At 42.4% G+C, this 24067-nt stretch overlaps 1 protein-coding gene across 3 annotated transcripts in view; it reads left to right on the forward strand.

Moving 5' to 3' along the window:
• The first annotated feature begins 1133 nt into the window (after positions 1-1133).
• Positions 1134-24067, forward strand: part of AS3MT (arsenite methyltransferase) — a 28831-nt gene continuing 5897 nt past the window's right edge. For 2 of the 3 annotated variants that reach the window (XR_010025731.1, XM_063132582.1), the window contains exons 1-10: positions 1134-1263; positions 1530-1561; positions 2381-2508; positions 5847-5997; positions 7152-7288; positions 9580-9649; positions 10299-10380; positions 10796-10927; positions 13142-13284; positions 16960-17094. Coding sequence is in view for 2 of the 3 variants with exons in the window: in XM_063132582.1 (XP_062988652.1) it covers position 1263; positions 1530-1561; positions 2381-2508; positions 5847-5997; positions 7152-7288; positions 9580-9649; positions 10299-10380; positions 10796-10927; positions 13142-13284; positions 16960-17094 (1011 nt within the window). In the remaining variant the exon portion in view is untranslated. Of the gene's footprint in view, positions 1264-1529; positions 1562-2380; positions 2509-5846; positions 5998-7151; positions 7289-9579; positions 9650-10298; positions 10381-10795; positions 10928-13141; positions 13285-16959; positions 17095-19822; positions 19867-24067 lie in introns of those variants that run through there. The other variant, XM_063132583.1, reaches the window with a different exon arrangement.

The raw sequence follows: 24067 nt of genomic DNA on the forward strand, positions 1-24067 counted from the left end.
TCCATTTGTATTATCCTATTATTGACCATTTCATATTTACAAAAAGCAAACAATATTGTTTTGAAATGATTGCAATTAATGTTCTGATCTATGTATTTTTATTATGTCTAGCCATGCATGATCTGTTTGGGAGGAGGGGTGCTTTCATATCAGAGAATGGTTTAAAATCCACTCTATTTATTTTGCTTATTTATTTATTTACTCTGTGAATTTTTCCTCACCTGCTTTCCCAGGAATAAAATTAAATGGGTAGAGGATCTATACAATTGCTTATTGGCCTAAAACTAAAGAGAAAAGCAGAGCAGAAGTTGGCCTTCCTAAATTGTTGCAGGTTTTTCGTCTTCTTCAGCCAACTCTGAGAAAGTGGGTTCACATGATTGCAGAGGAAGGAATCTGGGGTTATCTTTTGGTCAGTTGCCCTTATCCAGCAATGGAATGACCATCTTTAATAAAAACAGGAGTTAATTCCAGGGGGGAGGGGGATAAATAGTGCTCACTTATACAATCCTATGTATGTTTACTCAAAGGTCCTATGACGTTCAAATAGGGCTTACTCCCAGGAAAGCACATGGGATTTCAGCCCTTTACTTTTGTTAGGAGGGTTGCAGCTTGATCCTCTGCCTTGCAAATGTGGTACGGCAGGCTTAATAAACTGCCTATCCCATTCTACTCCCTTGGCTTGGTTACTCTTTCAGCCCAATCCTATGCATCTTCTGCCATTTGTCTTTTTGTTTTGCATGGACTTTAGCTTCTATGATGAGGAGAAGGCACTTAGTTCAAGGTCAGAGGTACTCTTTCCACCACTTAATTGTAGAACTTAAAATAGATTTCTAAGTTGGCAGAAACTGACTTTGTGGGAAGAAGGCGACAGGAGCTTGCACATGGCAAGGAGGAAGAGGTTACAAAAACATGTTTTTATGAAGAGTTGCTGGAGGATGGAAATATGAAGAGGGATTATTATGATTCTACCAAGGACTTCTACAGCCCCGGTCATCTTCGGAAGCCAGTGGAGGGGCAGTGCATAATAAAAGTTGGCAAGCCCGGGGCCCGTTTCCTGGATCTGCGGCGTCCTGCGCCCATAGGAACTGATCACCTCTTCGCCCCGCCTCTCACCCCGACAGGTGGCGCTCTGGCCTGTGCCGGGCGTGGAACGGCACCGCCGCCTTGTCAGCCAAAGGCCCGTTCCCTCAGCACAACGCCGTGGCTTCCGCCCAGTCCCTGAAGAGTCACGCTCTTCGGTTAGGGCGTCCATCGGCGCGCCGAGTAAGTGGGGGGTAGGGGTTGCTGCGTTTTCTGCTGGGGCCCCGGGATTAGCTTGTTAGTGGGGAAGGAGGTCCAAGGTCTGTTCGTGGGTTGGAGGTGGGGTTTAAAGAATAATGGATAGGGGCTGTGGGATGCTCCTGCGGGGATGGGTGGAGGGAAGATTGAGTTGGCCCAGGGGGAGTTATGTCTCCCATCTCCCCCCCCCCCAAAAATACTATTAGATGAGTTTTTTATTCCATGTTCTGATCCCTTTTATTTCCTTGCAGTGGCTGCGGAGCAAATATACAGGGAGGTGCAGGTAAGAGGCTGGTTTAGTTTGATGCTAAATGGTAGCCTTCCCCAACTTGTCGCCCTCCGGATGTGTTGGACTACAACTCCCATAATCCCATAGCCAGCCATGGGAGTTGTATTCCAGCATATCTGGAGGGCAACAGGTTGGGGAAGGATGCTGTAGGTTGTATGTCCCTATGCCAACGCATCCACAAACAAGTTTTGCCTGCTCACTTCCGTCATATCTAAGCTCTTTGGTGGCCTGAACCCCAAAAAGAGTTATCTCTCAAGACTGATCTGTTTTGCCTCTTCTCCCTCCTCTGATCTGCAACTGTTCCTCTTATCTCTGTTCCCATATATTCCCTCTCACACAGCCTGGTGACAGCACCTGTGTTGTGGAGCCGGCCTGGTACTTTGGTTAGGCAGGGGTGGGGAATGTTGGCATAAATTACGTAGTGCGCTGTGTAACAGAAGGAGAGGACTGGACTGGGTGTAGTATAGCAATTGCCATATATCTACCCATCTTTCTTGTATAAAAAATCTAATAGAGACAGCCAAGCAATTGTTGCCGATGTTTTTAAAAGTAGTTTGGTGTTTGTAAGTACATTAAATGTATATGTTCTAATTATATTTGTATTTCCTCCTTCGGTCCTGCTATTCAAATGTATGAGCCATGAGCTAATGTTGGATTAATGATGGCTAGAGTTTAGTAAGTTTAAGTATGAAGAACCATTTTCATGAATCCCATACAATAACTATCCCCTACTCCTGCCTTGGGCCTTTAAACAACCCTCGTAAACCACACATTTGTTGCATATAAGTTAGTATTCTGTTTTTCCTGTTTTAGGATTACTATGGCAAAGAGTTGAAGAAAACAGAAGATCTAAAAACCAGTGCCTGCCTTACTTCAACAAGACCTTTGCCCACACATGTCAGAGAAGCACTGCAATGTGTGCATGAGGAGGTTTCAGCAAAGTACAGTATTGATTTCTTTGTTCATAGAATCATAGAATAGTAGAGTTGGAAGGGACCTACAAGACCATCAAGTCCAAACCCCTGCTCAATGCAGGAATCCACCCTAAAGCATACCTGACAGATGGTTGTCCAGCTGTCTCTTGAATGCCTCTAGTGTGGGAAAGCCCACAACCTCCCTAGGTAACTGGTTCCATTGTCATACTGCTCTAACAGTCAGGAAGTTTTTCCTGCTGTCCAGCCGGAATCTGGCTGCCTGTAATTGAGTCCATTATTCCATGTCCTGCACTCTGGGAGGATTGAGAAGAAATCCTGGCCCTCCTCTGTGTGACAACCTTTTAAGTACTTGAAGAATGCTATCATGTCTCCCCTCAATCTTATCTTCTCCAGGCTAAACATGCCCAGTTGTTTCAGTCTCTCCTCATAGGGCTTTGTTTCCAGACCCCTGATCATCCTTGTTGCCCTCCTCTGAAGATGCTCCAGCTTGTCTGTGTCCTTCTTGAATTATGGAGCCCAGAACCAGACGCAATACTCTAGATGAGGCCTATCCAGGGCCAAATAGAGAGGAACCTGTACCTCACGCGATTTGGAAGCTATACTTCTATTAATGCAACCCAAAATAGCATTTGCCTTTTTTGCAGCCATATAATGAGTTGTTTAAAAATCTATGGATAAGGGATGGAGAGGAGACTTATTTTGTTTAATCCTCTTGTTACCCAGGAGCAAGCTTAGATACCACCACTCCTAGTGGTAAGTTAAAGTAATACAATCATAAGATTAGTGGTGCAAGCTTTAATTGGCAAATCAATCAACTAAAGCTTTAGTCAATTAAATCAGAGAGGGCAAATTTCAACCAGTTGGCCTAAGAAAAGGAAAGGAACCTCTTGTGCAAGCACTGAGTCATTACTGACTCTTGGCGGGACACCAGCTTTCGCTGATGTTTTCTTGGCAGGCCTTATAGCGGGGTGGTTTGCCGTTGCCTTCCCCGGCCGTTATTACCTTTCCCCCTAGCTAACTGGGTACTCATTTTACCGACCTCGGGAGGATGGAAGGCTGAGTTGACCTGAGCCGGCTGCCTCAAAACCAGCTTCCGCTGGGATCGAACTCAGGCCGTGGGGAGAGTTTCAGCTGCAGAAACTTGGTTTTGTGGTGTTACTATAAGAGAAAATAGAAGAGAAAATATTAAAGTTGACTTTTCTTCAAACAGTTACTAGCACTTTACAATTTAATCAATAAAAATTATCTTACCCACATCAGTTAAATACAGATCTATATTAATTTATTAGTCAATCAAAAGGTAGATTATTCATCAACTAAGTTCTAGAAGTGGTTAACATATACATATACAAAAAGCAATTAAAATAATGGTGAATTATATGTTGATGTTTTAATGTTGTCCCCACATTTCAAAGGATTTGTCCATGTGGTGAAGGGGTGATTGAGAACAGATGATATTATGTTCTTTGTGTCATATTCTATGTAATGCAGGGTTGGCCATCTTATTAAATGTTTATATGTTTAAAATATAATGACAACATAAAATATAATGACAACAATAGGCTGCACTGCTTCCTATTCAAGCTACCAAGATTACGATTTATTTGTAGTTCTTACTGTGCAATCCTATGCATTTTTACTCAAAAGCAAGTTTCACTGGGGGTTACTTCATAATAAATGCATTTAGGATTGCAGGTTGTAATTCTATACTCACTTACCTAGGAATAAATCCTATTACAGTTAATGGGATGAATTTCTGAGTAGACAAATGTAGGATTGAACTATTAGGCTGCAATCCTATATCCACTTACTTGGGAGTAAGCCCCATTGAATTCCTTGGGATTTATTTCTGACTAGACTGTATAGGCTTGCACTGTTTGTTATATTGGAAGGGTGATCGACCAGACTATTTGTATTATTATTTTGCTGATATATTCTTGATTATACTTGTTTTAATTTTCCGAATATGCAATATTGTAATGACATTGGCTGTACACTAAAACTCAGATTGACTTGCAAACCAAATTGTTCTCCAGTGGTGGAAGAGTGCTGAGAAGCAACAGATTCAAACATATTTGTTGTAAGTGTTGCTAATATGGATTGGCTCATCTTGCTCATGTACTGTACGTACCACTAGGGGTTTGCAGAGCGGGCTTTCTCCACCCCAAAATTTGGGGTGGAGCTCAGTTGAGGCAATTCTCTGCCTCAATTTTGGAGTGGCTCCCCTTACTTTGCCTCATCGGATTGCCCGTTGGAGAACCGCCCATTTTTGGAGAACCGCTCTAGTCAATGGAAATTAATCAAGTGCTTACAACTCCTTTATTTTTAAAGATAAAGAGATGCAACTTGGCATGGTGATAGTAAGTCTGTTGACATGCCAAGTTTGGAGCAGATCCCTTCAGGCCTCTATTTTTAAGGATTTTTTAAAAAGGTTGTGGTTTTTAAATTATTTTTTAAAAAACACTTGTCATTTTTAAAGGTAATGAAACTTGGCATGATGTTAGCTCTTAAGTAGGGCTTTAGGCATGCTACGTTTGTAGCAGATCCATTCATGCCTTGATTTTTTAGGATTTTTTAATTCCCTCCCGTCAAAGCATTTCCCTCCCCCAGACACGTACATTAAGGGAGCTTTTATCCCTTGCTTTGCTGATGCAGAGTTTCAGTGCTGCTGGTGGAAGTTTCTACTCCAGCCTTCTCCAACCTGATGCCCTTCAGATCTATTGGATGGAACTCCCCTCCCCACTGCACTGGAAGCCCAGCCAGCCAATAGGAATACTAGTTTAACTGGAATAAAGAGCCTGCCTCACTCATGATGCCAGCCAGCCCAGCAGCACTTCACACTGTGGATTACTGACTATGAATCCGAGCAGAAACGTGCTCCCTCTCCCCCCCCCCCTCCACGGCCAGAACCAGCAGCCAGTTAGTGTTTCCCACTCCCCCAAACACTGTGATTGGAGGAGAACACAGTCACGGACAGCACTGTGGCAATTCCTAATTGGTTAGCCACAGATGTCAATATCAAAGCTACCCCTCACCCCACTCAGCGTCTTCCAAATATGGAGATATCCAGTTGACACACACACAGCATTTACGCCTGAAAAACAGTTGGATAATTTCGGAGATGTTAGAAGCTTTGATTGGGCGCACCTCTGCTCTGAAATTATTCAATGGGTTTGGAAGTGGCCAATCTCCACTCTGGAAGATCAAATGCTCTGTGGATGTTTGCGGTTACCAGAGCTTTCTGGTGCAGAGCGCACACCCCTACATACCACATCATCCCATCCCATTTGTCTACATCAAATTTGCATTTCTTTCCCACCTTAGTTTGTCCTTTCTTCCTGCAGGTACTATGGTTGTGGCCTGGTAATTCCAGAATGTCTAAAAGACTGCTGCATATTGGATTTGGGCAGTGGGAGTGGCAGAGACTGCTATATGCTCAGTAAGCTGGTTGGGGAGAATGGCCATGTCACTGGGGTAGACATGACTGAAACACAGGTAGGTACCTACTTGTTCTTTAGAATGTGATTCAAGACTAATTTTTACCTATACATTGGTAGAGGTGGGTAAGGCACAGCCTGTGGTTTAGTGGTTAGAGTTAGACTCGAGAGATCCAGGTTCTAATTCCAAGTTGGCTATAAAGCTCATGGGGTAACTTTGGACCAGTTACTGACTCTCGGCCTAACCTAGCTCACAGAGTTGAAGTGAGGATAAAATGGAGAGGAGGAGGATCATGTATGCTGCTTTGGGTTACCTGGTGGGTAAAAAAGGCAGAATAATAAATAATAAAACAAACCAGGTGTCAACAAATGACGGTTTGGTTTACCAGCCAGGCATCTCTCCATCCTCACCCACCAATTCTATCCCTACAGCAGAAGAAAAATTCCCACCTCTCTCCCAAAGGTCAAAGAATTGGGAGAAGCCTTTTCTGATTAGCAGAATGCTTTGCAAAAGTACAGAAAAAGCCAGAGTATGCTTGCTGTTTCTGTCCTTCTGCAAAGTTTTCTGCAAGTCAAAAATGTCTTTTCCTTTTCCTTTTGGCCTCTAGCATAGAGGTGGGCAGAAGGTAGATCTGGATCAACTACAGAAGATCTCTGGATTGGCAAGGATTTCTGACTACCAATTATTTTTAAAAAGCAGTATCGAAATGACTTGCCTGCCACCCTAAATTATATAGCTGAGATGAAGGAAGTTTTCAGGGCATTTAACCTGGAGTGGATTTTTGTGTCCAAAAACTGTGAGCACAAAACTCGTTTCTACGATCGTTATTGCATTTAATATAGAAGTCATTAGTATAAATTGTATATATGATGCCAAAATTAGATAGTATAAATAGAATGTATAAAATAGAATATCATAAATGACATGAATAACCTATTGCAAGGAGTATATAAAAATAGCCTTAAAATCTTGACATGTAAATTGCATAGATCACATAAATAGAATTGCTGAAATTATATGCTATGAATGTATATATAAATAGCATAAATAATGCATAAATAAATGTTGATCTAAATACCATAAAAAGGATATCTAACATCTAGGTCACAAGTAACAACCATCACACACCATGTTTAGCACCATTTTTAAGTCTTATCCTATACTGAATGGCAATATTCTAATTCCTGGCTTGTTTCATTTCCCTCCTTTAGGTAGAAGTAGCAAAGAAATACATTGATCATCACACAAAAAAATTTGGGTATTGGAAGCCTAATGTAAACTTTATCCATGGTTACATGGAAAAACTGGGTGAAGCAGGCCTGAAGAATGGAAGCTATGATCTTATAATGTAGGTCGACTTTCTAGCCCCTTTTCCTGTAAGCTGATAGCCCAGGTATTGGAGATTCTGTTTGATGTGTTGGCTTTAACTTTAGATGCTGAATGCCACACAGTGCTATGACTGGGGTTTTGTGGATTTCCATAGTCCCCAAATATCAGTGCCTCCTTTCTGGGGTTGGCCCAAACCTCAGTCTGAAGCAAGCTGTGAATAATGAACGAGGAATCACTCTTCTTGGACACTGTTTCGAAAAGTGGAAATATACAACCTGGATCTTGCCTCACACTGGCCTGATTCAGACAACACGCTAAACCATGCTGCTTAACCACAAAATGGTTAAGTGAATGCATTAACCTTAATACATTCCATTAACCATTTTGTGGTTAAGCAGCATGGTTTAGCATGTTGTCTGAACCAGGCCAGTGTTAATGCTGATGAGGAGGAGAGATTTCCATGAGAAGATTCATGGGCCCAGGAGCAGTCGCTTACCTCTTCCTGCGTCCACCAGTTCTTCACTTTAAATGCCTGTTCCCACCCACTCCCCAAGTTCTTTTTACTGTTTTTTCCAAGACCAGAAATCCAGCTGCAGAAACTGGGGTGGAGTATTTGCAAGGGGAACTGATGACATGAGAATGTTAAGCACTGCTCCCTTTCTGCCTATTGCTTCTCTCCTGAAAAAGTATTTATTTAGTTGAAAAATTTATAAACTGATGTTTATCAATAAAAGACTCCTGAGCAGTGAACAGTGAAACAAACAAATGAAATAGAAAAGAATAAAAATCAAGTTATACCATAAAACCATGGCTGATTATTCATATGTATTTATTTATTTACAGAATTCATAACTGCTCTATATCTAAATAAAATTCCTGAGTAGTGAACAATAAAACAAAACAAAACAAAAAGATAATCACACCCCATAAGCCCTTATATTCACTTTAATGGCAGATGTGTTTGGAACATGTTTGCTGGTGTTTGTACTGGCCTTCTAGAGGCAAAATGTTGATCTACATCAGGCGGATGCTCTTGCAAATGAAACAGTGCTACCTTGGTTTTAAAACATCTTGGATTTAAAAACTGATATGCATTCATGTTCCATTCTTTTCTCTATGCTGGCCTACAGCAAGAGAGCAGGGTTCCTTTGGGAAATGAGAGGTGCTTTGACATCTGCTCCTTACCACTATGGCAGAGCGAAGAGGCAATCTACATGGGTGATTTAGTGCGGAAGGAGAGCACATCAGGAAGGAGAGCACATTAGTGACACATGATGTTGTGGCCACTCTGCAGCAACTCTGCAGCTTCCCCCTCAAAACTGTGCATTTTCGCAAAGTCCTTTTAGTCTGTGTTTTTCCCTTAAACGCGGCTCCAATGTGGTTCTACTGCAATGTGCCCCATTCTCCCAGAGAGGTTCGCCTGGCGCCTACACTGTACTCTTTCCGTCGCCAGTTGAAGACCTTTTTATTTTCTCAGTATTTTAACACCTAATTTAACTTAAATTTAAACCTTGTTTTAATTCCGTATTTTAACCTATATCAATTTTTGCTGTGTGGTTTTATCCTGATTATGCTTTTTATATTGTATTTTGTAATTGTGTTTTTAGATTGTTGGTTCTTTTCATGCTCTTCATGGTTTTAATGTTTGTGAACCGCCCAAAGAGCTTCGGCTATTGGGCGGTATAAAAATGTAATAACTAAAAATAAATAAAATAAATAAATCCTATATACTGGGCATGTGGAGGGGTGTGTCTCTGACCTGGTCAAGCAGTGGGGCCCTCCCCTTTACCCCTCATTCCTCCCCCCCTCTTTGCAGTAGCCACTTTGGACACAGGCTTCTTTTGCCACTTTTTCCTATTATGCTCACCTTTCTTTCTTCCCTGTTTATTTTTACTTTGCACTATTTCTCAGTCACTTTGTTTCAGTGCTTCAGGGGCATGTTAGAGCTTGACTGCCATTTCTGTGGAGAAAGGAGGCTTCAAGGTTGCTACTTCACAATCATTTAAAAGCACTATAGTGCAATATTGCACTTGTGCAATTGAGTTGTACAGAAGTAGAAATTGGTTTTCCAGTATTGCAATGACTAAAGGTGTGGGAAGCAGGGCTTCTAATTGAAATGGGAGGGGGTTAAAAAGAGGGGAAAACTTCCTTTCAGAAGAGACAGTTCTTTGGAAGTTCAAACGGGGTTCCTTTTACATTGATAAAAGTCCTTGCAGAACAAGCCATGATTTGAAGCATTGATTGCATGATGAAATCTGCCCTTTGCTTTTCTATTCTGCTTTTCTAAAAACACTTCTATCTCTTGTTTAGCTCCAATTGTGTGGTTAACCTCTCTCCTGATAAACGTGTTGTCCTGCATGAGGCTTATCGAATCTTAAAGGTAATGTATTAGCTGATTGTTAGCCACAGTAATGACATATTAAACACAATAATAACAGTGGGACACTCTGAGTGGTGTTAATCAAGAATTGTTTTCTGGAAACAGTTCTGTCCAAACATACGTACAAATAGGGAAAATGTACAGTCAGTGTCGAGAACACAAGCCCTTTGAATAGAACGAAGTGCCTGTACAGATCAGTACCTGGAAAAGAGCAGTGGCCAGGCATCTTAGCAGAATGAGGCACATCAGGTTTGTGTTTCTTAGCTTGCTGCAAGGTCCTGTTTATGCTAACAAAGGGAAGAGAATGGTTGACTTCTCCTACAAGGAGAAGGCCTGTGTTTCCCCCAGAAATCTTGGCTAGTTAGTTTGTCTAGGTGAGCTGCATTGCTTTGAAGTCACAACACATCCACGGCAAACAAACTGCTGAGAGCTTCTATTATATTCAGCAGTATATAAATGTTACAAATAAATAAATGATGAACAATTCAGTTGCAATCGGTGGCTAGAGCTGGCCCTGCATTCCGAGCCAAGCCATTCCCTTGATTTTAACCAAGTCACAATCTCTCCCCCACTCTATACACTCTTCTCTTGCCTACCAGACTGTGGAGACTTATTGTTTCTTTATACGCTGTTGACAACTCTCTTTCAGGCAGGTGGGGAGATGTATTTCAGTGATGTGTATGCCAGTCATGACCTGCCAGAGATGATCAGGAAACATAGAATCTTGTGGGGTAAGTGAATTTGCCTCCCCACACCCCAATTCTATATATGGGGTTGAGAATCCAATGTCAGCATTTCATTTTCCCATCAAACATATTATTTGATTGTGTTATATGTCACCTTTTCCAACAGGGCAGTCTGTTTCATAAAGCTTTTGAATGCCCCCCCCCCTTCTAACTTGAGCTACCTTCTGGAAGTCCCCAGCCAAGTGCCAATCATCTGTTTTGTGGGTGAGATTCATGCAGGTAGTTGTGTGTATGCAGCCTGCTGCCATGTGGAAAAAATTAACTAGGCGGCAAATCCCCTACCACCTGTAAGCCAAATGGAAATCTTAGGAGTCCAAGCTGATGAACAGAGGCAGGATGTTCCAGGCCCTTGCTTTTGGAAACGATCGTTTGCTCACTTCTGTCTCTGTGCCACCTTTAGGTGAGTGCCTAGGGGGAGCCTTGTATTGGAAAGATCTCTATGGAATCGCCAAGGAAGTTGGATTCTGCCCACCTCGGTTGGTGACTGCCTCCCGGATAACCCTCGCCAACAAGGAGCTGGAAAGTCTTGTGGGTAAGAGTACCTATTGCAGGTAGCTCTATTCCATCAGGCAAACCATCTAGCTCTACAGCAGGGGTGTAGAACCTCTTTCACCCATAGGGCCAAAAGCTTTAGGGGGGCTCATTGCAGTGAGAGCTACTAAAAGGCAAAGGGGGTAGGATGGAAATTACAGAAAATAGCATATTTTAGCTTAGAGGTCTTACTGCCTGTAACTAAGGTCTGCGATGAGAGGGAGAAAGCACAGTTCAGGCCAAAAAAAGGGGGTCGAGACGTACTCTGGAGCACCAGAGTACGTCTCTCCCCCTTTTTTTGCCTGTAACTAAGCCTTAGGAGAGGCATTTCAACCTTTGGGAATGTGGGAAATGCACAAAAGCCAAGAAACCATCAAGCGAGCAGTGGTTTGGTGGGGAGAGGAAGTGGCACAGCCATCTGGGGAAGTCCAGCCAATATGTTAGCCCAGGAGGGCTGGAGGACTCTGAACTAGCTGCTGTTTCTGAACAATTTTCAAAGGTAGCCCCATTAGAGTGCATTACAGTAGTACAAATGGGATGTAACTAAGGCATGCTAGACTATGGCCGGATCAGACATGTCTAGGAACAGGCACAGTTGGTGCGCTAGCTTGAGCTGTGCAAATGCACTCCTGGCCACCACAAAAACCTGGGCAACTTGGTTCAAGGCCAAGTCCAGGAGTACAAACAAACTGCAAGCCTGAGTCTTCAGGGGAGTGTCACCCCATCCAGCACAGGTTGAATCCTTATTCCCTGATCTGCCTTTTGTCTAACCAGGAGCACCTTTGTCTTCCGTGGATTAAACTTCATTTTGTTTGCCCTCATCCATTCTATTGCTGACATCAGACATCAATTTAGAACTAGAATAGCTTTCTTGAATTTAGATGGAAAGGAGAAATAGAATTGGATGTCATCGGTGTACTGGTGGCACTGAAACCCGAAACAAACTCTTCCAGTGGTTTCATGTATATATTCAATAGCATGGGGGACAAGATGGATCAATGAAGGACACCACAGGCGTCAAACAGGAATACTGCAGCACCATTTTCTGAAATCGCTTCTCCAGGAAGGACTGGAGTCACTGCATAACAGTGCCTCTTAGTCCCGTCTCCAGAATGACGCCTCAGAAGGCAATGGCATTGAAAGCTGCTGAAATTATAACATGAACTTACAATGCAAGTCTTCTTTGATCATGTGTGTTTATCTCTGACAGGAATGTCAGAATTCAGCTGTTGCCTTCCTTCTCCTTCGCTATCTGGCTGTAAGAGATTAGTCCAGGAAACCTAAATAAGAATCATGCTGATGTATGAATTAAATTTCTCCCAGCTCTCCCAACAGAATATTGGCAGTGCTAAGAGAAATAAATAGTAATAACCCTTCTAAGGAATTTTTCTGTTGATATTAGTGCCATAGACCAAGGGAAGGGTAGGAAGATGTGTACATCTCTTCCTTGCTCCCCTTCTTCCTATCTCCCTTTCAAAGGGGCAGGCTGCTTCTATTTCTGCTGTGCAGTTGCTAAGTGACCTAGAGGTAGCATGGAGGCTACACTTCAGAGATGGTCTAGCGAGGAGGAAGAACTGTTCTGGCAGAGAAAAGGTGGTTTCATGTATATATTCAATAGCATATCTCTTCCTTGCCTAGATGAAGAGAGTTGGACATGGGATTCTGGAATGGGATTTGTGCCAAGGCCTTTCTTTGCATTCTTAGAATCCTTTGATCAAGCAAGCCAAGCTTCTTCTACTTCTATTGGAGACCACGAGTTTCTGAAAGAAGGGAATAAATCCTATTTCAGTCTTTAGTTACACGTGATTCTGATCAGGGAGAACACGGTGCCCATTTTTGGCAGCACCCTGAACATCATTCTGAGCACATGATACTATGATAGGCATACTGTATATAATATAAGCCATCTCAGTAAAATAAGGTATCTGTGTTTTGTTTTGCTTTCCATGTATTTCCAAGGATAGGTAGGAGCCAACAGAGACCTACCAGTGTCTGCAGAGTTTCACTGCCTACATCTTTTTTAAAAACCCAATAACAATCCTAATGCTCCCTCTTAATGCATGCATTATAGATCAGTGCTGTACCTGGTAAGAGAACCTGGAAACTATCTACCTTGTTTCCCCCTCAATACCTCTGTAGCCCACATTTAAGGTGGGGATAGTAACGTCTTGTTTTGACACTAGTTGTGATGCAAGCCCCTATGCTCTGGTTCTAGGTGATTGCCAGTTTGTTTCTGCTACTTTCCGTCTCTTCAAGATCCTGAAGGAATGCTCAGCTGGCCGGTGTGAAGTTATTTACAAAGGAGGCATCACTGGCCATGAGAGAGAACTAGAATTTGACATTAACTACAATTTCAAGGTAGAAGCACACACACACACCCGTGACTACTATCAATCAATCAAAGTTTATTGAATAAGTCTTCAGACCATTTCATACACAGTAAACATGTGTTAAAAACAAACAATAAATACATGAATCTTAAAACATGGTACCAACTTTTAAAAAGTCTAAAATTGAGGTAATAAAATATTTATTTTATTTATTTATAAAATTTATATACTGCCCCATAGCCGAAGCTCTCTGGGCAGTTTACAAAAGTTAAAAATAGTGAACATTAAAAAAAAAGTATACAAAATTTAAAATCATCGAAAATATAAAACAGGATAAAACAACAGTTTTATTTAAAAAGATAAAAAGTACATACCTTCCGTTAAAATGAGTGTTTATGCTCGCACTGAGGCCCCACATGATTTAAAAGCTGTTACGCTGCTCATTTAATAGACATTTTTCCTTTTCCATTTTCCTTAAACTAGCCACCTTAACCGCAAAAAGGGCAACTCTGAGTCACAAAGTGGTTAGATCCTCATAAGAGGAAATTCAGCTTACCCTCAACCATCCAGTTTCTTATACACCCAAGAAATGGAGGCAAATAATGTTCCTTATATTCTATCTCCTTGGCTGCTCTAAATCATTTATCACCTTGTTACATCCTAGCTCTTCTTCTAAGTACCTCATTGCAAGCCAGTTTGTGCTACTAAAAGGGCCCCTTTTTGTATGCTTGGTTGATGTATTGTGTTCTCTCCTAACTTGGATCAGACCCATGTTCCTTGCCAAAAGGTTTGCCAATAAAAGCCCCATCTATTGATTCCTCTGCCAATGGGATTTTTTTTTCTTGTCTCCCATCTCCTATTACATATACCATCAGCAGATTACATTCCTTCATTCTTACAGTTCGATCCACTGTTTCTTCCATTACGCATGACTGTTTTTCCATTAAACAGTTTCTCAATAGAGCTAATCTTCCCAAGATCTCTACTTGAACAATATTTGGCAATGTCCAAAATGAACTCAGTTGAGCTTTCCCCTTTGGGATAAAAGTTGCAGCACTTTCAGTGTTGGATTGTTGTGGGTCATAAGTAAAGACTGGTTCTTTCAGATTTGACCTCAGGATCTCTGACTGAAAGTGGGAGGGGGCAGGGTTTTGAGTCCAATTTAAATCAATATGGTTTTCAATACTGTTAGCTATCTCAAAATCACTGCCCTTGAGACCAAAGGCTGTAGCACTAAATAAATAAAGATTTTCAAATAATACTGTAATAACTAACCTATCTTCTAAAAGATGCCTTCCTGGCTCTGTAAATAAAACTAGCTATGTCCCAATCCTTAAATGTAGCCATAGCCTGAGCACTAATTCCATTAAAATACAGATATTCTATGAAAACAATATCGTCAGATATCCTCATTGCTCCTGGAAAAAAACATTTAGTATATATAAGAGGTGTGATATATACTTGGCTGTGCAAGAAAACCATTAGGTTTGGGATTGTTGGCAAATGCTAATTTTTGTGGAATCATCACCAAATTCCAACCATTTCTTGGATAAATATTCAACTGCAGCTCTGTGTGATAGGATACTGGGCCTGTCTTAATATTGCAAACATCGTTCTCCATCTTTCCCATATTGCTGAGTTCTTTTGCCCATGGGTCCTGCATTTCTTCCACACTGAGAGCATTAGCTGCTTTTCTCTCTACCTGGCCTTCCTCAGGTATCTGCTGTAAGTTAACGGCATTGACTAATCCTTCCTTCCTTCCTTTTTCCTTTTTCTCCTTGCCTTCTGGGTGGATTCATTTGGATCCAAACTTGAGCTTGGATCTAGCAATTTGAACAGCCTCTGTAGATCCTTTTTACTACAACAATGTGCTTTTTTCTCCTGCTTTCTTAAGTTCTTAATATTTTTACTTTTCTTCTGCTTTTTATGTTCTCCTTTATGGTCTCCTTTGTTAACATCTTTAGTGTGTATCTGAAATGTTTTTAGTTGTCAGCCAAACTTGTGCAATGCTTTTATCAGTTCCTTTTGGTCCTGGTCCCCTCTCTTGGGTTATGCAGTCCTCAACCAGTGTTGTTAACAGTCCATTACTTTCTGAGAGGAAGTTTTTAATGAGGGCTAATTCCCCACAAACCACAAGAAACCATCCCTCAATTTGAAGATCACTTTCTTCTGTCTCGTTTGAGTGGAAACGGATTTATATTTCGGGATTGGAATATTATAAGTAAGCTCAAGAATTTGTCTCTGTATGAGTTTTTTTATTAGTCCCACTTTGACCGTTGACTCAGCTTTATCAACTTGCTGCAGTTCCTTTCTGGTGTACATGTATTCTGCAAAGGCCAGCTCTGAAGCCAGGTCCATTGAAGATCTTGAGGACCTGGGTTATTGTATAGCCCCTTTAAGATCCACTGACCTGTCCAATACAGAATGAATAGATGGTGATCCATCTTGTACTGACTTACACAGCACATTCTCGCCCTCCTTTTCCTGCTGAAAATACTGTGTGATTTTAATTTGCCTTTTCTGAAGTGCAAGGAGGCTACTTTTAGGCTAGGTGCAATTCCTAGGTCTTTGTATATCTTTATGGTAAATACCATAACTCTCAGCATTCAAATCTCCTCTTAGTCCACCTCCCATTGCACAGCTTGACTGAGGTATCCCGTGTATACTAGAAGCTACAGGACCTGTTCAGATGACACACTAAGACATGTTTAGGCTGCTAACCCTTTGGCAGCAAATGGTTAGTGAGCGTGTTTAAGCCATGGTTATGTAGAAGGAGGGCTTTCTCTGCTGTGGCACCCCGGTTGTGGAATGAGCTTCCCAGAGAGGTCTGTCTGGCGCCTACACTGTACTCCTTTCAGCGCCAGCTGAAGACCTTTTTATTCTCTCAGTATTTTAACACTTAACTTTAACTTAAATTTAAATTTTACTGTTCTAACTCTGTATTTTAATCTTATATCAATTTTGCTGCGTGGTGTTATCCTGGTTGTGCTTTTTATACTGTATTTTGAAATTGTGCTTTTAACATGTTGGTTGTTTCATTATGGTTTTAATTTTTGTGAACCGCCCAGAGAGCTTCGGCTATTGGGCGGTATAAAAATGTAATAAATAAATAAATAAATAAAATAAATAAATAAAAAATGTAGCCACCATGGTAAGGAATGGTCCACACGAAATGCTCAGTCATAATGTTTAGTTCAAAATGCTTAACCACTGTGGCTTAGCATGTTGTCTGAACAGGGTCATAATTATATTTCTGTCAGATTTCTGGACAGCTAGCAAATGCAGAGCAGGTGTCATTGGGAATTCATCATCTTGTCTAGATTTTTTAAGTGGAAAATGAAACCCTTTCCAGATTTCCCAATCTAACTGACATTTTCAAAGCTGCTGATTGTTTGCTGGTACCTGAATCTGTGAACAAGCCCCTAGCCAGCAGGTTAGGGGACATTGTGGTTAGGGACATTGATGGTTCTAGTGCAAGGGAGGGGAACTTGTAGACAAAAAATGTGGAGGGCTTTAATTTTCATCAGCCCTAGCCTGTATAGCCAATGGTGAGGGATCATGGGAGTTGTAGGCCAAAACATCTGGAGGGCCACAGGTTGACCACCCCTGCTCTTGGGTTAGGGTTGGAATGAGAGGAGCTGTAAGGAGCAAAAAGGCCTTTCCTAACCCTTAAGTGTATTGGCTTTCTTTTACCTTCCTCCAGCAAGGAGAAGTGGTGGACGTGGATGAGGAGACAGCAGCTGTTTTGCAGAACTCAAGATTTTCTAGGAAGTTCCTGATCCATCCAGTGGGGCAGAACATGCCAGCCCCAGAAGGCTGTACTCCCAGGAAACTAAAGGTTGGTTAGGTTCAGCACTAATAGAACATTATTGAATCTTGAACAGGGCCTTCAATATCTGTATGTGTAAAACCATGCTGCACTTGGCCTTGCTAGCGTTACAGGGCTGGAGCCAGAGTAGTTTGTGTGAGTTTTAAAGCCAATAGATTTGAATATACTAGGAAAGCCCCTCTTTGGTCAACAGTTGAGGGATTGGAAGGGACAGTCCGTTCTCCCTAAGGCATGGTCAGGCAGATCTGGATCTACTGGTGATTTGCAATAGATCCTTGGCAAGGATTTCTGACTCGCGGTTGTTTAACAATAGCAGCAACAAAATGATTCCCCCCCACACACTAAAGACAGCTTGCAGGGATTTAATATGACAACTACAAAATTTGTTTGGCAGCTGTTAATTCTGACTGGGAGATTAAGGACATATAAAAAGAACTTCACACATCACATAGTTAAACCATGGAATTCACTACCATAACATATAGTGATGGTCACCAATTTGGATGGCTTTAAAAGGGGATTAGATAAATTCCTGGAGGAGAAGGCTATCAAGGGCTACTAGTCTGATTGCTAGGTGCTATCTCCAGTAGCAGAGGCAGTAAGCTTATGTACACCAGTTGCTGGCGAACATGGGTGTGAGGGTGCGATTGCACTTGAGTCCTGATTGTGGTTTCCTGGTCAACAGCTGGTTGGCCACTGTGTGAACAGAATGCTGGACTAGATGGACCCTTGGTGTGATCCAGCACAGCTCCTCTTATGTTCTCTTGTTCATGAGCAAAGAACAGATACTGCAACAGGAGTTCACATTCTCATACCGTGGAGACTTATGATTTTTTTTTTTTAGTATTTCATAGAATCATAGAATAGCAGAGTTGGAAGGGGCCTACAAGGCCATCGAGTCCAACCCCCTGCTCAATGCAGGAATCCACCCTAAAGCATCCCTGACAGATAGCTGTCCAGCTGCTTCTTGAAGGCCTCTAGTGTGGGAGAGCCCACAACCTCCCTAGGTAACTGATTCCATTGTCGTATTGCTCTAACAGTCAGGAAGTTTTTCCTGATGTCCAGCCGGAATCTGGCTTCGTGTTACTTGAGCCCGTTATTCCGTGTCCTGCACTCTGGGAGGATCGAGAAGAGATCCTGGCCCTCCTCTGTGTGACAACCTTTTAAGTATCTGAAGAGTGCTATCATGTCTCCCCTCAATCTTCACTTCTCCATGCCCAGTTCTTTCAGTCTCTCTTCATAGGGCTTTGTGTGGACATTTATATGAGCTTGAACCCACCGCAATATGGGTGAGAACAAAAAAACACATGTTTCAGAAGTCTATACCTAGTGAACAGTATAATTAAAAAAGGAATTACACCCGATCAAACAGCGTTATCGAACACCACCTATCTTTTCATTCCCACTTCATCTTCTGTGGCTTCTGAGCCTTTATGCCTATTGGCTCATGTGCCACACTAAAGGGTTTTTGGGGATTTTTTTTGGCAACAAAACATATAAAGAAAAAATTACTATTCTTAGGATTATGAGGAAACTCCCACACTCCCCATTGTAGAGCCTGAGCTGCATGCTTTATTTACATCCCTGCAGCTTTCTAAACGAAGTGCATGAATGAAAATTACAATTTTGCAAATGTGAGATGGGCTAAAAGAGAGGTCTTCAGTGGTGTTTTCAGGCATGCTCTTTCTGTTGTTGCTTCCTATTGCTTAATCCCTGTGAAACATGTCAGCAGGAGCAAGCAGTAGTAGTGCTAGTAGGGGCCCACAGATGTGCTTGTCAGGTAGCCAATAGTGATCATATATTTTCACTTGGAGAGTGTGCAGCAAAATGAGTGACAAGTGTGGGCTCATTCTTGCCCTTTTCTTGAGCCCCTGAAGCTCACTGTGACAACAACCACTCCCTTCCTATGATTTAGGGGAGGAGCAAGATTGGTCTAGAAATTTTGGCTGGCTAAGAAGGGCCAGACAAAACCTGTGGACCCCTTTCCGTGTTTGTGTGCGCATAAAATATGGTAATATTGTGTACAATGTTTCTGAGGTCCTGATGCATTACATTTAGGAGGCTCTGGCACCAACCACGAACTGCCAAATTTCTGTTACTCTTTAGAATTAAAATGGTCACATAGACTAGCCCTCCCATGCTGGGTGGGGATGATGGGAATTGTAGTTCAACTTATCTAGATGGTGCCAGGCTGGAGAAGGTTGATATAGAGTACCCACGAGAAGGAGATGACATGAACAAGCTCTGCATTTGTCTGGGAATATGTCTGTGTAATTTCCATTGAAAAATATCAGTGAATGTACATTGAGACTTAATGCAATTGCATGAAAAAGGAAGGTGGTCTGTGCAGTATAGTGGAATAACACGTTTTTAAAAAGCACTAATGCTTTCGATTCCTGAGAGCCTCCTCGGTACATTCAGTATGCTTAATTGGATCTTGGTCCTTACCCTTCAGCCCTGACCCTATTTTGGAGCTGGTCTATCTATAAGAAGCCTATTCCCTCCTCTGAATTCATCCGAAGAAGGCAAACAGCTGTGTGTCCTAGAAAGGATAACCTTGTGCCTTTTGGGTTGTGATAGGAAGAGGCAGGAGAGACATTTCTTAGATAAGCCGCAGAACCCAACAGGAGGTTTGCAGTGAGATGCTATAGGTTTAATTGCCCCCCACAGCCCAAAATCTAAGAGAAATAAGTAATTTGGTGTTTGTACTAAACATGTAAATTATTTATTACTGCAGTGCAATATCACCAACTAGAATTTCTGAGCCAGGGCTGGATTAAGCAGCAAACTTAAATCTAGTTCACAGTTTCTTTTTTCCAGTATTCACCTTTCGACCTTATGCATTGTGCAGAAAATGAATGCTTTTTCCATTCCAGGATTAATATCTACTTTAGTAGAAATAATGTGAGAATCAACTCTGTTATACTTCCCTAAAGATGGGGATGTGGGGACAGGATAGAATGGCCAAGTGTGCCTGTGTGTGACCTCCGGGTATAGAAACCTCAATGACTGTTGTGTGCTTTTTTCTGTATTTATGGCATTTTCAAAACAATTCCAAATTGGTTTGTTCACAATTAAAAATAAAGTAAATATAAAACATCATGATTGCACTAAACCTGTAACTGGGATGGTATCACAGAAATTACCCTATTCCTGGTCACCATCCACATAGGCTGAGTTTGGATGACATATTAGGCAACGGAGGGGGGAATAACACACTCACCATGCTTTATTTTTCCTGTACTCATGTAGCCCCTCCCCCCGTCACACAGCTGAGAGTCCCAGCATCCTTCTGGGCTGCTGGTGCTCCTCCCTCCCTCAGTCCTCCCGGCCATATCCCATCAGCCATTGCAAGTTCTGCCCACTGTACAGGAGCAGCCAGGGTGTTTTCGGCCGCTCCTGCCAGAGAACTCTATGACCAATGGAATAGTGCACTCTATGGAGGGGGAGAGCCCTCCATATGACATTTTAATCGATTGATTATTTGATAAGCAATGGAGCAGCCCATTGTTTTTTTCATAGTGTGTTGTGTCCCTCCCCCCACACGACACAGTAATCAACTCAACCGACAGTTGCCTCCTACCTCCCTGTTGATTATCGTGTCGTCCGAACCTGGCCATAGTCTCAGAAGGCATGGGGGTGGGGTTAGAACGTGAATAAGGGCAGAGTCTCATGGGAGGAAACGGTCCTTTAGATATTGAGGTCTCATGCTGTAAAGTACACAAAAAGGGAGAGAAGTCTCAGGACACTATAGAAAAGTTTATTGTACAAAAGCCCGATGCATTTTGGCCTCTTGTTTTTTAGGCCTTCCTCAGGGGGTTGTTATAATGTTTGCAGAAATTATTAACAACAAATTGTCTTATGGTGGCGACTAGGCAGGGTGAATCTCTCACCTCAGACAGTGAACCTGGAAGAGCGTCGGGAAGTGCCTGTCCTCGGGGCTTCCTCTGCTGCCACCGCTGCCCTGTGCCTCTCTAAGTGAGGCATAGGGTGGGTGGTGTGGAGAGCCCCACTTACTGTTCCCCTCTTGTGGCAAATGCTGACGCAGGAAAGCAGGTATTGCAGCTCTCCAGAGCAGCAGCCGCCCATCCCATGCCTCACCCTTAATAAGGCATAGGTAGGTGGCCGTTCTGAAGAGCTGCGCAGGCTGCAGCAAGAAAGTGGCTGGCATGGCTCTCCAGAGGGCCTGCTCAGCTCAAATGGCTCACTCTGAGGCAATCTCCTTTATCACTTCCCCACTAATTCATCAGTCTGACGAAAGACTCTTCAAAGTGAGGCGTTGAGGGGAAGGTGTTTAGTAGGAGGTACACATAGTAATGATATCAGCTCATGCTCCCCCATCGCCTGGCAGTGGTGTATGGCAGCAGGAGGTCTTTCAACAACCTTGTGTATTCCTAAGGATCCTGAGAAGGGCTTGATATATATTACCTCAATCAGGATGACTGAAATCTGTAAGGTCAGCCAATATTATCACAACTATAAGAATGTAAGAAGTGCCGTGCTGGAACAGACCAAGGGTCCATCTAGTCCAGCACTCTGTTCACACAGTGTCCAGCCAGCCATCGGTCAGGGACCAACAGGCAGGACATGGTGCAACAGCACCCTCCCATCCGTGTTCCCCAGCAACTGGTGCACACAGGCCTACTGCCTCGAATACTGGAAATAGCACACAACCATCAGGGCTAGTAGCCATTGATAGCCTTCACCTCCAGGAATTTATCCAACCCCCTTTTAAAGCCATCCAAATTGGTGGCCATCACTACATCTTGTTGTAGTCAGTTCCTTAATTTTACTATGCGCTGTGTGAAGAAGTACTTCCTCTTATTGTCCTGGATCTCCCACCAATCAGCTTCATGGGAAGACCCCGGGTTCTAGTATTTTGAGAGAGGGAAAAATGTCTCTATCCACATTCTCCATACCATGCATAATTTTATACACCTCTATCATGTCTCCTCTTAGCCTCATTTTTTCCAAGCTAAACAATCCCAGTTGTTGTAACCTTCCCTCATAGGGGAGATGCTCCAGCCTCTTAATCATGTTAGTTGCCCTTTTCTGCACTTTTTCCAGCTCTATAATATTCTTTTTTAGGTGTAGTGACCATTATTATTATTATTATTATTATTATTATTTATTTATATAGCACCATCAATGTACATGGTGCTGTACAGATTGCACAGTAAATAGCAAGACCCTGCCGCATAGGCTTACAATCTAATAAAGTTGTAGTAAACAATAAGGAGGGAAAGAGAATGCAAACAGGCACAGGGAAGTGTAAACAGGCACCGGGTAGGGTGAAGCTAACAGTATAGAGTCAGAACAAACTCAATATTTAAAAGCTATAGGGAAAAGAAAAGTTTTTAGCTGAGTTTTAAAAGCTGTGATTGAGTTGGTAGTTCTCAAGTGTTCTGGAAGAGCGTTCCAGGCGTAAGGGGCAGCAGAAGAAAAAGGACGAAGCCGAGTAAGGGAAGTGGAGGTCCTTGGGCAGGCGAGAAGCATGGCATCAGAGGAGCGGAGAGCACGAGCGGGACAATAGTGTGAGATGAGAGAGGAGAGATAGGCAGGAGCTAGACCGTGAAAAGCTTTGAAGGTCAACAGGAGAAGTTTATATTGGATTCTGGAGTGAATTGGGAGCCAATGAAGAGATTTCAGAAGTGGAGTGACATGGTCAGAGCGGCGGGCCAAGAAGATGATCTTAGCGGCAGAGTGGTGGACAGAGACCAGTGGACTGATGTGAGACGAGGGAAGGCCAGAGAGAAGAAGGTTGCAGTAGTCCAACCGAGAGATAACCAGTGCTGTACACAGCAGTATTCTAAGTGTGGTCACACCATAGCTTTGTATAAAGGCAGTATGTTACTGGCCGTTTTATTTTCAGTTCGTTTTCTTATAATGCCTGACATGGAGTTTGTCTTCTTTACAGCAGCCGCACTCTGAGTGGACATTTTTATAGAGCTGTTCACCACAATCCCAAGATCTCTTTCTCGTTCGGTCACCACCAGCTCAGATCCCATTAGGTTATACTTGAAGTTGGGTTTTTTTGCCCCAACGTGCATCACTTTATACTTGCTTACATTGAACCGCGTCTGCCGTTTGGATGCCCACTTTTCCAGCTTGGAGAGACTTTGGACCTCTTCACAATCCCTTTGTGTTTTAACAACCTTAAATAATTTGGTGTTGTCAGCAACTTCACTGCTCATTCCTAATTCGAGATCATTTATGATTAAGTTGAAAAGAATTGGTCCCAATCCCAATCCCTGTGGGACCCCACTATTTACTTTCCACCTTTGGGAGAATTGACCATTTATTCCTACTCTCTGCTTTCTGTTCTCTAACCAGTTATTGATCCATGAGAGAACCTCTCTTATTCCATGACTACTAAGTTTTTTCAGGAGTCTTTGGTGGGAGACTTCATCAAAAAGCCTTTTGGAAGTCCAAGTAAACAATGTCCACCAGATCACCCGTCTACATGTTTGTTGACACTCTCAAAGAATTCTAGTAGATTAGTGAGACAGGACTTGCCTTTGCAGAAGCCATGTTGATTCTTTTTCAGCAGGACCTGCCCTTCTATATGCTTACTAATTTTGTCTTTAATAATGCTTTCAACCAATTTACCTGGAACAGATGTCAAGCTAACCGCACTGTAATTTCCTGGATCCCCCCCTGGATCCCTTTTTGAAAATTGGTGTTACATTGGCCATCTTCCTGTCCTCTGGTACAAAGGCTGAGCTTAGGGACAAGTTGCATATTTTTGTGAGGAGGTCAGCAATTTCATATATGAGTCCTTTGAGAACTCTAGGAGGGATACCATCTGGGCCTGGTGATTTATTTGCTTTCAATTCGTCAGTAGGGTTGAGAACTTCATATTTAGTCACCACTATTTGCTTCAGTTCCTCAGACTCCCTTCCTGAAAACAGCAGTTCAGGCACAGGCATCTATCCTGTATCCTCTGCAGTGGACACCGATGCAAAGAATTCATTCAGTTTCT

The sequence above is a fragment of the Elgaria multicarinata genome, chromosome 8 (genome assembly GCF_023053635.1).
Source record: "Elgaria multicarinata webbii isolate HBS135686 ecotype San Diego chromosome 8, rElgMul1.1.pri, whole genome shotgun sequence".
Classification (NCBI taxonomy): domain Eukaryota; kingdom Metazoa; phylum Chordata; class Lepidosauria; order Squamata; family Anguidae; genus Elgaria; species Elgaria multicarinata.